This window comes from Battus philenor, unplaced genomic scaffold (genome assembly GCF_028537555.1).
Source record: "Battus philenor isolate CCGP_79_NKW_IND1 unplaced genomic scaffold, ilBatPhil1.0.hap1 SCAF_30, whole genome shotgun sequence".
NCBI classification, from domain to species: Eukaryota; Metazoa; Arthropoda; class Insecta; order Lepidoptera; family Papilionidae; genus Battus; species Battus philenor.
Genome location: NW_027181694.1, coordinates 589,237 through 602,951, shown reverse-complemented (window position 1 = coordinate 602,951; position 13,715 = coordinate 589,237). Strand labels below are relative to the sequence as shown.

At 31.5% G+C, this 13,715-nt stretch overlaps 1 protein-coding gene across 3 annotated transcripts; it reads left to right on the top strand.

The window, feature by feature from the left end:
* Nucleotides 1-465: 465 nt before the first annotated feature.
* LOC137927410 (uncharacterized) lies at nt 466-12,090 on the top strand. Of its 3 annotated transcripts, none has more exons than XM_068771211.1 (4): nt 466-603; nt 3,033-3,098; nt 10,332-10,460; nt 11,565-12,090. In XM_068771211.1, exons 1-4 carry the CDS (start codon nt 570-572, stop codon nt 11,906-11,908), a joined length of 573 nt encoding a protein of 190 aa, XP_068627312.1. In that variant the 5' UTR covers nt 466-569; the 3' UTR covers nt 11,909-12,090. The 3 variants fall into 3 exon arrangements, with proteins under 3 accessions (XP_068627312.1, XP_068627310.1, XP_068627311.1); XM_068771209.1 differs by having other exon boundaries at nt 10,332-10,481; nt 11,565-12,086; XM_068771210.1 differs by lacking the exons at nt 10,332-10,460; nt 11,565-12,090 and adding exons at nt 4,043-4,192; nt 5,139-5,561.
* Nucleotides 12,091-13,715: the final 1,625 nt, after the last annotated feature.

Here is a 13,715-nt window from a genome sequence, read left to right as displayed (position 1 = left end):
CCTTCATACTTAATAAATGTATAAAAGAGTAAATAAAAAGCGATACTATAAAGCAAAAGACAAATACTTACATCAATTTAAAATGTCTGTTGAAACCAAAGATAATATTTTTTCTTAAAGATAAAATAAAGAAATTCAAATTATTTAAATTTAAACCGCGTTTTATTGATTTTTATACTAATTGTATTAGATATATATAGATACTCTTTATGAGAATTAAAATTTACGGAAAAAGTTAACAGCCTAATAAGAATGCATTTTTATCATTTTAGTAATGAATATTTTTAATGAGCTTAAATTATAAATTATTAGACTAATTTAAATATATCCACACAAAAATTAAATAATGAAGACGTATTTTGGTATTTTTTAAAATTATTTTTTCATATATGGCAAAAAGACTCCGTGTCTAACGTATAGTAGTGACATAGTTTACTAAGGCCATTGTAGTTCGCGCCAAAATGTGTGCATTGTCAAAAACTTTTATTTCATACTTTCTGTTTATTCTTACATCTTATTTTAATAGTGATTGTTAAACATACGAAGCTTAAATATATTGTTATTATATAATGGCTAGGACCAAGGCATCAGTTGGTGCTAAAGGTTAGTTGCAATGTTTTCATATCGTCTCCATATCTATGATATGTTTTATCGGGTCTTTATAATCATTGTAATGTAAATACTTGAAATATATATTTATTATTTAATGATACTTGTACTATATTAATAGATACCACTTCAGAATATGTATAAATCATTATAACTTATTGTTTGTGAAAAAGTATGGCAGAAGTTTTATGGTTTACATATTATTTTTCTGTTTTAATAGTATAACGATAGCATTCATTATAATATTGTTTATAAACTACTGAGTATTATACATATTTATGCTAATTATATCTTTAATATCAAACTAAAACTATATTAAAGCTGTTTACCTATGCTTAATATTAATACTTTTGAAATACTACCCCCAACTGAATAACTTTACTAACATATAAGAAATTGACATTAATAAAGAATTTTTTTGTATATTTTATATTATATATTTTTAATATTTATGAATATCTGTATACAGTTTTATTAAATGTATTGTTCGGAAGAATTTATCAGAGAAAATTAGATGAAGTAAGACATGTATGGGATATTGTCTCCTGCTTTGTCGTAATGCAACTAGGATAGGTTATCTTAACTTGTTGATTTTAAATGTAGTATATGTTTAAAAATCTTCAATAAAACCGAAGACAAAATCCAATGAGGGTCATGGGTCTCAAGCCACTTGAAGATTAAGTGAGTAAAAGACACACATATGGTAAGATACATGGTGATGTTTTTAGATCCTTTTAGATCATGCATTTCTATTTTGTCAAGGAAATTTTGGTAATTTAGGCGCTAACAAGTAATTTAAACGACTCAACATATCTTAACTAATGATTTAAAAGTCTAGATTCTCTGTCATTGATGTCAGTGAACCTAGGTCCTCTTGGCTGGATTTACCTTAAGATTCTAAGTCTGTTAAATAAAATGTAAATTTTCTTTTGTGACGACATATATATGTTGCTTTTATTACACCAAAGACATTGTTTATATCTGACTACCAACTATTATATTAAATAAAAACTAGCTGATCCCGCAAACGTTGTTTTGCAAAAAAAAATTGATATTTTAATTTACAAATAAAAAATAAGGGTTGATCGTAGAGGGGTGAAAATTTATGGTTGTATGTATTCTTGCATGCTGTATCATAAAAAAATAAAAACAAAAAATTTCATTAAAAAAATTAAAATTTTTTTTTAAGTGTGAACAACCTTTATCACTTAGGGGTGTAGAAAATAGATAGTAGCCGATTCTCAGACCTACTGAATACGCATATTAAATTTGGTAAAAATCAGTCGAGCCGTTTCAGAAGAGTTCAAGTTTGAACACCGTGACACGAGAATTTTATATATTAGATATACAATAAAAACTTTTTATGTCAGTGTATATGTTCCATTAATTTGCAGCAAATTCAGACATAGTGAATATGGAATGCTCATTTATATGTGATTATGAGGAATATGTTCCTATGTGACAAAATAAAAAACGAATATATAAAAAAATCAATTCAATTGAAGTCTTTGAACATTTTAATTATTTATCTTAAGATTTAAACAGTGGTATGAATTTTGTTATTCTCTCTCGCTTGGCAGTTTTTAAAAAAGCCTTCAATTCAGACTGAACAGCAGTCGCGTTGGCAATTTACTTCTTAAACATAAGACTGTCGTTCCACAGACGGGTCAATGTTCATAAAGAAATCTCAAAGCTTTACCATTATTAAACCTTCGCTAAGATTTTTCAAGTAAATGTCACATTTGCAGTGCGCATTGAAGCCTTTTCAATTCTTCTTCCTCTTCCTCTTGTGCTTCTTCTTCTTTTTATCAGACTTAATATAAAATAGAAATTTTCTTCTGAGCCTTGTCAGACTTCTTGGCTGCCTTACCGCTCGTCTTGGGAGGCATGTTTGCAACAACACTAGCATAGTATAGTACAGTAGTAGTCGGTAGTATGTAACTGTTTGGGTCTGTGCTGTGAGTTTTAACATTTTAACATAACTTTGTTTATTAGTCCATCTGACGGCATTTACAAAGGATATTGTGTTGGATGCCTGTAGGAATCCTTTTATTATTATGTATGTACTTATTAGATATGCGAATGAAGGAAGCGCATATAAGGGGCTTTTGTTGAAGTTTAAAAAATGTTCAATGTGAATTATTTTCATATTTGATATATAAATATCTCTAAGCATGTTGGTGTAAAATTAGAGATATATAGGTGGATCAACATTTTAACTGTGAAAAATGAATTTACGGAATATATAGACTGTATCAGATTTTTATTGTCAAATCTCATTGTGCGATGACCCCCGAGTTATTAAATAATTTTTCTCATATGAGAAGCTGGATATACACACATACACATCACCTTCCAGACATCTTCTTCAGTAAACAGAAGTGAGAATAAGCCTGATGTATTTATAATGTTTCTTTTTACAGTTGCACTCGGAAAGAGTAGCAAAGCAAGAAACAACGCAGCCCCACCTCCACGTCCTGGACCTTCTGGTAACTATACATTATCATCATTTCAACTGTAATCTCACTCTGTGTTTGGCACTAATCGGTGTAACATAACTCCTGAAGATGCCCCGTGGAAGGGTGAAACACGTGTTGAGTGAATTAACAGTGGCAGTTGTGTAATTCGCATTGTTTGCCGCATGCGCATTTATCAGCGGGCTGGCGGGCGGTGCACTTGCACGACTACCACTGCATATGCGGAAATGGCTAAATATTGGTCCTTTTCTTACTTAAGATGGACTTCGGCAAGGTAATGCCTGATTTCATTAAATATCAAATGTAACCACCTTTGGATGTAACCCTGTCCAGAGATTGCAAATATCACCGGTTGGAAGTGACCTGGATACATCATCTGATGATGAGAATCTAGTATATAACATGTATTGTAGGTCTTACATAAACCAACTGGATTATTATCACTTCAATAGTGACATGTCCACTGTTGGGCTTAGATCTCCTTATGGATTTTATTTTACAAACCTGCATACAGCATCTTCCAAATTCAACAAAGTTGTTTGTATACCTTATTAGTGTCCAGTACCTTTATGTACTAAATATCAATATATATAGTATGTTTTTTAATATCTCTATTAGTTTTAAATATGTATTGTTTTGTGATTTACACAAAAATTAGAAATGTACAGTAACCAGCGATAAATATTGCACATAAACCTTTGGAAAGAGACAATCGGATAATTTCTTTTCTTTTGGCTTCATAGAGCGTCATCTCTGTCGCACGAAATACAACGACTGACAAAACGTCAAGTAGGTAGTGTGGGACAGAGATTATGCTCTATGAAGCCGTATATATATATTACATTGTGTAAATGCAACTTACATATATATGTAACGGGTGTCTAGTGGGTGACATGAAATGAAATCAGCATGTTAAACTTAGTTATTTGAATTGATATGAAATTGTGATAATTCAGGTATAAATGAGCGTTCCAAGAGTCACGGTGGAGGCAACCCAGTGTGTCCACGGGAGACTCCTGTGTGGCAGAAACCAATCACAAAGTTTTTTAATGCGAACAATTCAAACAATGACTCGGACAGTGAAGGTGTGATCAATGAAGTAACAGGTATACCTTTATTTATATCTTTTATCATTCAAAGGCAGATAATGCAGGTGAAAATAAAAGATAAATATAAATTACTTTGATTTAAAATTGGAACTTTTAACAGAACTCTTATTGATCGTCAACATACTATCTATTTTATTTTTGACTCTACTTTGCTTTGCAAGGTGTAATAGTTGTGTAGAAGAAGCAGGAAGACTCCACAACAACATATCTTTTAATAAAGTTTAACAATACAGATATATGTACATATACACCTAGATAAAGCCTAAACATATTTAATTTATTTCTATTATATATAGTTGTAATATACAATTTGTTTTGCACTGTTCAACTTCTCATTTGTACGTATTGATTATTGTTTTGGCTACTGTTCAGCAGAAGTTGAGGAAGGTCTGCCTTCTTTCTCTGTCTTATGATTTAGAAACAGAGGCAATGTTTGCCTATATTATTCTTGACTCTATTCCGTATCGCAAGGTGTTATGGTTGTGAGAAGAAGCAGGAAGAAACTTCACAACCATTTCTTGTACTATGTCAGATCAAACCACTCTAAGCGTTCATGGGAATAAAAAAATCAATTCATTTTATTAAGTACAAGATAGTAATAGGAATAACTCAGTGGATTTGCAAGTTGAAGTGGTAGAGTGGAGGGTAGGGAGTAGAGGGGAGAGGGAGCTAGTAGAGAGAGATTCCCTTGGTGAATTGATGACATAGTCAAGGTTGTGGGAACTCCTTGGATAATGGCAGTCCAAGACTGTTCCTCATGGTGATCTTTGAGGAAGGAATATATGCAAAATATGTTTATGTGTATATATATATATTACAATTCTTTTTTTATTTATCACTTTAGTTAGTTTTAGAACTTCATTTTAAAGGCTCTGTGAAAAGTTTATACATGCATTTATATAATAGTGTATTGATGTTTCTCCTAATAAACGAATAATTTCAGTTAAACCAGATAAAACAAATCCAGAAGTAATAAATGTCGATGAAACAGACAAAGAAGGTATGAATGGGTCAAAACAAAACCAGATTAATTCTGTTGATGAGGAGAATTTACCCATGAACCGTGAGTTAGATGAATCGTTGTGCCTTGAACCTCTGACAGGAGAGAACAGCCACAAAATAGAAGAGTACTACCACAAGAGCAACAAAGGAAAGGGAAAAGGTAAAAAATCTAAAACCAAAAACGGAGAGTCTGAAAGAGAAGAGAAGAGTTTGAAAAGAGACATAGAAGAAGTCAACTTCGGTGAAGAAAGCGATCAAGTTAGTAAAAAAGCTAAATTAAAGTGACCAAAGTGAAAGTTTACAAGGACTCGGCGATTGCCACTCGTTATTAAGTGACTGTGATAAGTGGGAATCCCGGATTATTTGGAAATTAAGTTTAACTTGAAATTTATAACTACCCTCCAATGTTTTTATATGACTTCTGAAGGAGTACATATAGTCTCATTTTTTTCACACTTTCTTAAGTTATTGTGATAAGTGGGTGCCCAATATTGTTTGAAAATTAAGTTTGACTTGAAATTTACAACTACCCTCCAATTTTTTTATATGACTTCTGAAGGAGTATAAATACTCTTGTTTTTTCACACTTTCTTAAGTGATTGTGATAAATGGGTGTCCAGTATTGTTTGAAAATTAAGTTTGATTTGAAATTTACAACTACCCTCCATTTTTTTATTTCACTTCTGAAGGAGTACACTTACTCTTGTTTTGTCACGCGTTCTTAAGTGACTGTAATAAGCACTAGTAGTAAGGAATAGTCTAGAATTTTTGGAAATTAAGTTGTGACTTGAAATTTAGAACTACCCTCCATTTTTAATGACTTAAGGACTAATATTTTCTTGATTCCTCTGAAGGTACCTGAAGACTGGATATGTCACGTAATAGTGAGTGTACAATATTCTTGTGATAATTTAATTGTTAATTAGTCTATGATTTTTCTTTCTAGCCGTTGATTTTTGATCCGTTTACCAATATTTTAGGTGAAGTAAGTTATAACCTATTTCTGGTGTTCCTATTTTCTGTATACTTAGATAAGGATGCTGGTGACCATCTATAGATGGTGGACAGTATAATATCAGGGTAAGATATTAAGTAAGTAATTTGTAATGACATTTTACCTTGAAATTTTTTGGATTAATATTTGCGAATAATGTTTTCTTTAAAACCGTTTCTTTATTATATATAGTTTATTCATGTTTTCTATGTGTATGGTTCATTGACAGGATGAAACAATTAAAAAATCCACCTACCTTCATTAATTTTCTGAAATATACAAAAACATTTATAGTGTGACAGCAGTATTATAGTGTATCTCGAATAATTTAATCTCCAACTACCCTCAAAGTTTAGTATAAGAATTTAAACATTGATTCTTTAAGTGTTCATTCTAGGTGAAGTTTAAATCTAGTTTACATATTTATTTCGTTGTGAACTCGAATCTTATAGATATTTTCTCATTTGGATGATTTTTTTTGCTGGATCAAATCAAGTTTTCTGACAATTTTTTTGCGTTTTATCAAACATCTGTCCATAGATCATTTGATTTCGACATTGCTTATAATAATTTTTGAGACATTGGACAAGTTTGTTGATCTTTCGTCTTGTGATGACATGAAAATTAAATCTTTTGTTTTGTGAATAAAAAAATGATTTTCATTGGTGTATTTGTTTTATTCGCCGTTGTGAACAAAGGTTCTAGAGTGGCGGACACGAGCTGATAGACTCGGCGTGGGCGTGGGCGTGGGGTAGGTCTCCATCCTTTGCAGTGGGCGTCTCGACTGTCATAAGGAAACAGAAAATACCATAATGCGAAATCAATTACAAAAATATAAAAGAGAATTATATTTTACAAAAAAATATATAAGCTAATAATAATTTTTTTTAATGAATCATTTAATCCATCTTTCAACAAAATTATAGTTGTATTGTTAGAACCTATCGAAGGCTGTATTGATATACCTTCTTTTGATTTAAGTATGAAATCCAAACTGAATCGAAGCTATATTTATTATATAAATATATATTTACTGTACCTATATATGTGTATATATCTGCTATGTCAGTGTAAATATTTGTTATATCAGTGTGTATATTTGCTATACCTATACAGGTATAGTATATGTGTACATATCTGCTATGTGAGTGTATATATGTACTATATAAATATATGTATTCACTATATAACTATAATATATATACCGTGTATCTCCCATTTCGTTGCATGATTCTCGTCGGCTCGCCTGTGGACTCCAGCTGAATATGTCACTAATGTTCATCTAGTTTTTTTAAATTCATCTTGATACTTTTTATTCCATTAGTTTTAATTATTTACACAAATTCAGTCTACTTGTTATTTAATTACTTTCTTAGACCATAAATTGTTCAATACGTCATAAGTCGTGCTTCAAATTATATTTAATATAGCAATGAAAAGGTCACCACAGAACAGAAATATGGTAAGGATTTTTAGGTACTAGATTAGGGACCACAGACCGGCAAGCGCAGCAGACAACAGATGATCTTGTTCACAAGTAAGAAAAGGAACAATGTTTACACATTTATTACACCGATTAGTGCCAAACACAGAGACTGTGTTTTGCGCTAATCGGTGTAACATAACTCCTGAAGATGCCCCGTGGAGGGGTGAAACACGTGTTGAGTGATTTGACGGTGGCGGTTGTGTAATTCGCATTGTTTGCCGCATGCGCATTTATCAGCGGGCTGGCGGGCGGTGCACTTTGTTGCACGACTACCACTGCATGTGCGGAAGTGGCTAAATATTGGTCCTTTTCTTACTTAGGATGGACTTCGGCAAGGTAATGCCTGATTCAATTAAATATCAACTGTAACCACCTTTGGATGTAACCCTGTCCAGAGATTGACAATATCATTGGTCGGATGTGACCTGGATACATCATCTGGTGATGAAAATCTAGTATATCACATGTATTGTAGGTCTTACATGAACGGACTGGATCATTATCACTTCAGCAGTAACATGTCCACTGTTGGGCTTAGATCTCCTTATGGATTTTATTTTACAAACCTGCATACAGCATCTTACAAACTCAACAAAGTTGTCTTTATACCTTATTAGTGTACAGTACCTTTATGTACTAAATATCAATATATACAGTATGTTGTTTTAATATCTCTATAAGTTTTAAATATGTATTGTTTTGTGATTTACACAAAAATTAGAAATGTACAGTAACTGGCAATTATTATTGCACATAAACCTTTGGAAAGAGACAATCGGCTAATTTCGGCTTCGTAGAGCGTTATCTCTGTCGCACGAAATACAACAACTGACTAAACGTCAAGTAGGTAGTGTGGGACAGAGATAGTGCTCTACGAAGCAGAAATTAGTCGATTGTCTCTTTCCAAAAAGTCGATGTGCAATGTTTACTGTATTCAAACTATAGAAATTATTCTTAATAAAAAACTTTATATTAGAAGGGTATCATGCTGTATATATGAATTGTATAATTATGTTTATGTATATATAGAGTGTTTGTAAATAAGTGTAAAAGCAAAAAGGGGTGAATGTATATTTCATTTGCTGCCTATTTTATAGATATCAAAGATCTTTTTTTTTTAATAAAAACTTTATATATGAAGAGAAAAAAAGTAATTTAAAAAAAAATTACATTTTCTTGAATGTTTTAATCATGTAATACGATTTAATCATTTACAATTATTCATTGTAAATGATAGAAATAAATTAGTCTTGTAAAATATTCTAATATTAAAAAAAATATTTGAAAATGTTTATCTAATTGACTAAGGTGTTATATACTTCTAAATAGTGATTTAAACTTTAAATTCAATAGTTTCCATAATAAATAAGAACTCTTATATTGTAAGTAAATAGGGATTTCAATATACAGGATGATTAGATATAGGTCTGAAGGCTTTATAGAAGTGCACCTATGCCTCCATTTCCCAATAGTCTGAATTCATCTATACAAATAACTACATACTTCAATGTTTTCTCTTATAAACACTCACTGTATGGCATAGGTCTACTCCAAACATTTCAATAATTAGGAATATATATAAAGAAAGAAAGAGAATTATAATGTGAAGAATGAAAGAATTTTGGGAAGAATGTGAGGAAAGAAATGAAAAAGATACATAAAATTAGAAAATTTAAAAATTTTCACAAATTTATTGTGATCTTCCTGTCACAAACACAAGACAAAACAAAAGATATCAGTGTGGGATTTACCATAATCGCCACTAGCAGGCAGGTTGGCGATTGCAGTGTGGTATTATGGTATGCAAAGGTCACTGCTGCCCATATGGAAACTTGTAAATAGTGGCAATTCTACATAATTAATACACAAAGTGTGAAGTATATAAGATTGTATTGAGTCTCAGTTCTCCTCTGTTGGGCTACCAATAAACTATATATATACACCAATACCTCGCTTTGCGTCGTTTCGTTTTGCGTTTTTTTCGAAGTTGCGTCGCTGCTTAATTAGTACTTATTTTCACTGTGCGTCGTTAGATTTTAGAGGTTGCGTTGTTTTGAGTTCGAGTCCTTAATTTTTTTAGAAATTTTCTTTTTTTCCAAAATATGGCAACACTTTTGTTTCTAATTGCGCCATGCCATCAAAACTCGGGGATTCCCTTTCTAACTAAAAATCAACGCAATTTGAATACAGTTTTATTTTGCCTTTGTTTTGCTAAGAGTTCAGTTTCAATTAAGTAGTGTGTTGTAATGTAGTGTGTTGTGCTTTTTTTTTTAAAGAATAATAAATTTATAAATTTTTCTGCGTTGTTTCTGGTTACAAAAAAGGTAAATATTATTTATTGGCAGAGTTATATTATTTTTGTTTTTTAAATGTTTACTTTGTTGTAATTTTCTTTTTTAAAAGTAATATTTTCGTGACCCTGGAACCTATCTTCGATCTTTACATGGTTTGCTATAGAAAATCTAATTCTTTGCGGCGTTTCAATTTGCATTGTGTTTTTCTGGAACGTAACCACAACGCAAAGTGAGGTATTGGTGTATATATATATTACATAGTGTAAATGCAACTTACATATATATGTAATGGGTGACATGAAATGAAATCAGTGTATTAAACATAGTTATTTGAATTGATATGAAATTGTAATAATTCAGGTATGAATGAACGTTCCAAGAGTCATGGTGGAGGCAACCCAGTGTGTCCACGGGAGACTCCTGTATGGCAGAAACCAATCACAAAGTTTTTTAATGCGAACAATTCAAACAATGACTCGGACAGTGAAGGTGTGATCAATGAAGTAACAGGTATACCTTTATTTATATTATTTTATTGTTCAAAGGCAGATAATACAGGTGAAAATAAAAGATAAAGATAAAATTAATTTATTAATATATATACATTGGAACTTTTAACAGAACTCTTAATGATCGTCAACATATTATATATTTCATTTTTGACTCTACTCTGCTTTGCAAGGTGTAATAGTTGTGTAGAAGAAGCAGGAAGAAACTGAAACTCCACGACTATATCATGTACTATGTCAGATCAAACCACTCCAAGCATTTATCGGAATTAAAAAATTCAATTCATTTTATTAAGTATAGTAATGCCCCGCTTTACGCGACCCCGTTATACGCGGTTTCACTATAACGCGAATTGCAAATATTGCGCTCAAATGCCGCGAATTACGCGAAAGAGTGCGTATAAATATAATGTAGTCATCAACTTCTCTATGGCGTCTTGACCATCTGTCAAACAATTAAAAACAGTGTTAGGTGTTATGAACGTATTTTACAAGAACGTAAACAAAACGTTACCCAAAAGACAATAGATGTATTTTTCCGTAAAAATATGAGTATGTATTGTATAAAGTGTTCCTAGAATTAAAGTGATTGATATAAAATGATTTGTATGTTTTTGTAATAATTTTTGACTATGTTTAATCATAAACCCCGTTATACGCGAATTTCAGATAACGCGATTTTTTTTGGAACGTATCCCTCGCGTAAAGCGGGGTATTACTGTACATGATAGTAAAAGGAATAACCTAGTGGATTTGCAAGTTGAAGTGGTTGAGGGGAGAGTAGAGCTGGTAGAGAGGATAGGGCTCCCTTGGTGGATTGATAATATAGTCAAGATTGTGGGAAGTCCTTGGATACTGGCAGTCCAAGGCTGCTTCTCGTGGTGATCTTCGAGGAAGGATTTTACCTTACGGTGGGAGTCTGGAAAATATGTTCATATATGTATATATATATATTACAGCATTATATATTCAGCTAAGTTCTGGAACTTCATTTTAAAGGTCTCTGAGTCCCCCATAATAAAGTTCATACATGCGTTTATAAAATAGTGTATTGATGTTTCTCCTAATAAACGAATAATTTCAGTTAAACCAGATAAAACAAATCCAGAAGTAATAAATGTCGATGAAACAGACAAAGAAGGTATAAATGGGTCAAAACAAAACCAGATTAATTCTGTTGATGAGGATAATTTACCCAAAAACTATGAGTTAGATGAATCGTTGTGCCTTGAACCTCTGACAGGAGAGAACAGCCACAAAATAGAAGAGTACTACCACAAGAGCAACAAAGGAAAGGGAAAAGGTAAAAAATCTAAAACCAAAAACGGAGAGTCTGAAAGAGAAGAGAAGAGTTTGAAAAGAGACATAGAAGAAGTCAACTTCGGTGAAGAAAGTGATCAAGTTAGTAAAAAAGCTAAATTAAAGTGACCAAAGTGATAGTTTACAAGGACTCGGTGATTGCCACTCGTTCTTAAGTGACTGTGATAAGTGGGAATCCCGGATTGATTTGAAAATTAAGTTTAACTTGTAATTTACAACTACCCTCCTTTTTTTCATTTGACTTCTGAAGGAGTACATATACTCTTGTTTTTCAACATTTTCTTAAGTTATTGTGATAAATGATATCGAGTATTTTTTGAAAAATAAGTTTAACTTGAAATATAAAACTACCCTCCAATTTTTTATATGACTTCTGAAGGAGCACATTTACTTTTGTTTTTTCACAATTGAGTGATTGTGATAAGTAGGTGTCCAGAATTTTTTGAAAATTAAGTTTGACTTGAAATTTACAACTACCCTCCATTTTTTTATTTGTCTTCTGAAGATATTTACTCTTGTCACACGTTCTTAAGTGACTATAATAAGCACTAGTACTAAGCGATAGTCCAGAATTTTTTGAAAATTAAGTTGTGACTTGAAATTTAGAACTACCCTCCATTTTATATGACTTAAGGACTAATATTTTCTTGATTCCTCTGAAGGTACCTGAAGACTGGATATGTCACGTAATAGTGAGTGTACAATATTCTTGTGATAATTTAATTGTTAATTAGTCTATGATTTTTCTTTCTAGCCGTTGATTTTTGATCCATTTACCAATATTTTAGGTGAAGTAAGTTATAACCTATTTCTGGTGTTCCTATTTTCTGTATACTTAGATAAGGATGCTGGTGACCATCTGTAGATGGTGGACAGTATAATATCAGGGTAAGATATTAAGTAAGTAATTTGTAATGACATTTTACCTTGAAATTGAAGAGTTTGGAGTAATATTTGCAAATACTGTTTTCTTTAAAACCGTTTCTTTATTATATATAGTTTATTCATGTTTTCTGTGTGTATGGTTCATTGACAGGATGAAGCAATTAAAAAATCCACCTACCTTCATTAATTTTCTGAAATATACAAAAACATATATAGTGTGACAGCAGTATTATAGTGTATCTCGAATAATTTAATCTTCAACTACCCTCAAATTTTAGTATAAGAATTTAAACATTGATTCTATAAGTGTTTATTGTTTATTTGAAAGTTCTAGGTGAAGTTTAAATCTAGTTTATATATTTATTTCGTGGTGAACTCGAATCTTATAGATATTTTCTCATTTGGATGATTTTTTTTTGCTGGATCAAATCAAGTTTTCAAATATTTCTTTACGTTTCATCAAACATCTGGCCATAAATCATTTGATTTCGACATTGCTTATAATAATTTTTGAGACATTGGACAAGTTTGTTGATCTTTTGTCTTGTGATGACATGAAAATTAAGTCTTTTGTTTTGTGAATAAAAAAATTGATTTTCATTTGTGTATTTGTTTTATTCGCCGTCGTGGACAAAGGTTCTAGAGTGGCGGCCACGTGCCGGTAGACCCGGCGTGGGCGTGGGGTAGGTCTCCATCCTTTGCAGTGGGCGTCTCGACTGTCATTAGGAAACAGAAAATACCATAATGCGAAATCAATTACAAAAATATGAAAGAGAATTATACCAAAAAAAAATATAAGTTAATAATAATTTTTTTAATGAATCATTTAATCCATCTTTCAACAAAATTATAGTTGTACTGTTAGAACCTTCCATCGAAGCCTTCATTGTACCTACCTCCCATACATGAACATAGAAGGATTTTAGTATGAAATCCAAACTGAACCGAAGCTTTATTTATTATATAAGTGTATATATTTATTATACCTATGTATATGTATATATCTGCTATGTCAGTGTATATATTAGCT

Bases quoted from the DNA above. Each gene is read 5' to 3' on its own strand.
- LOC137927410 (XM_068771209.1), top strand. From the start codon at position 570: ATGGCTAGGACCAAGGCATCAGTTGGTGCTAAAG. The intron at 604-3,032 runs GTTAGTTGCAAT...TTCTTTTTACAG, and splicing joins GGCATCAGTTGGTGCTAAAG to TTGCACTCGGAAAGAGTAGC. The intron at 10,482-11,564 runs GTATACCTTTAT...GAATAATTTCAG, and splicing joins TGTGATCAATGAAGTAACAG to TTAAACCAGATAAAACAAAT.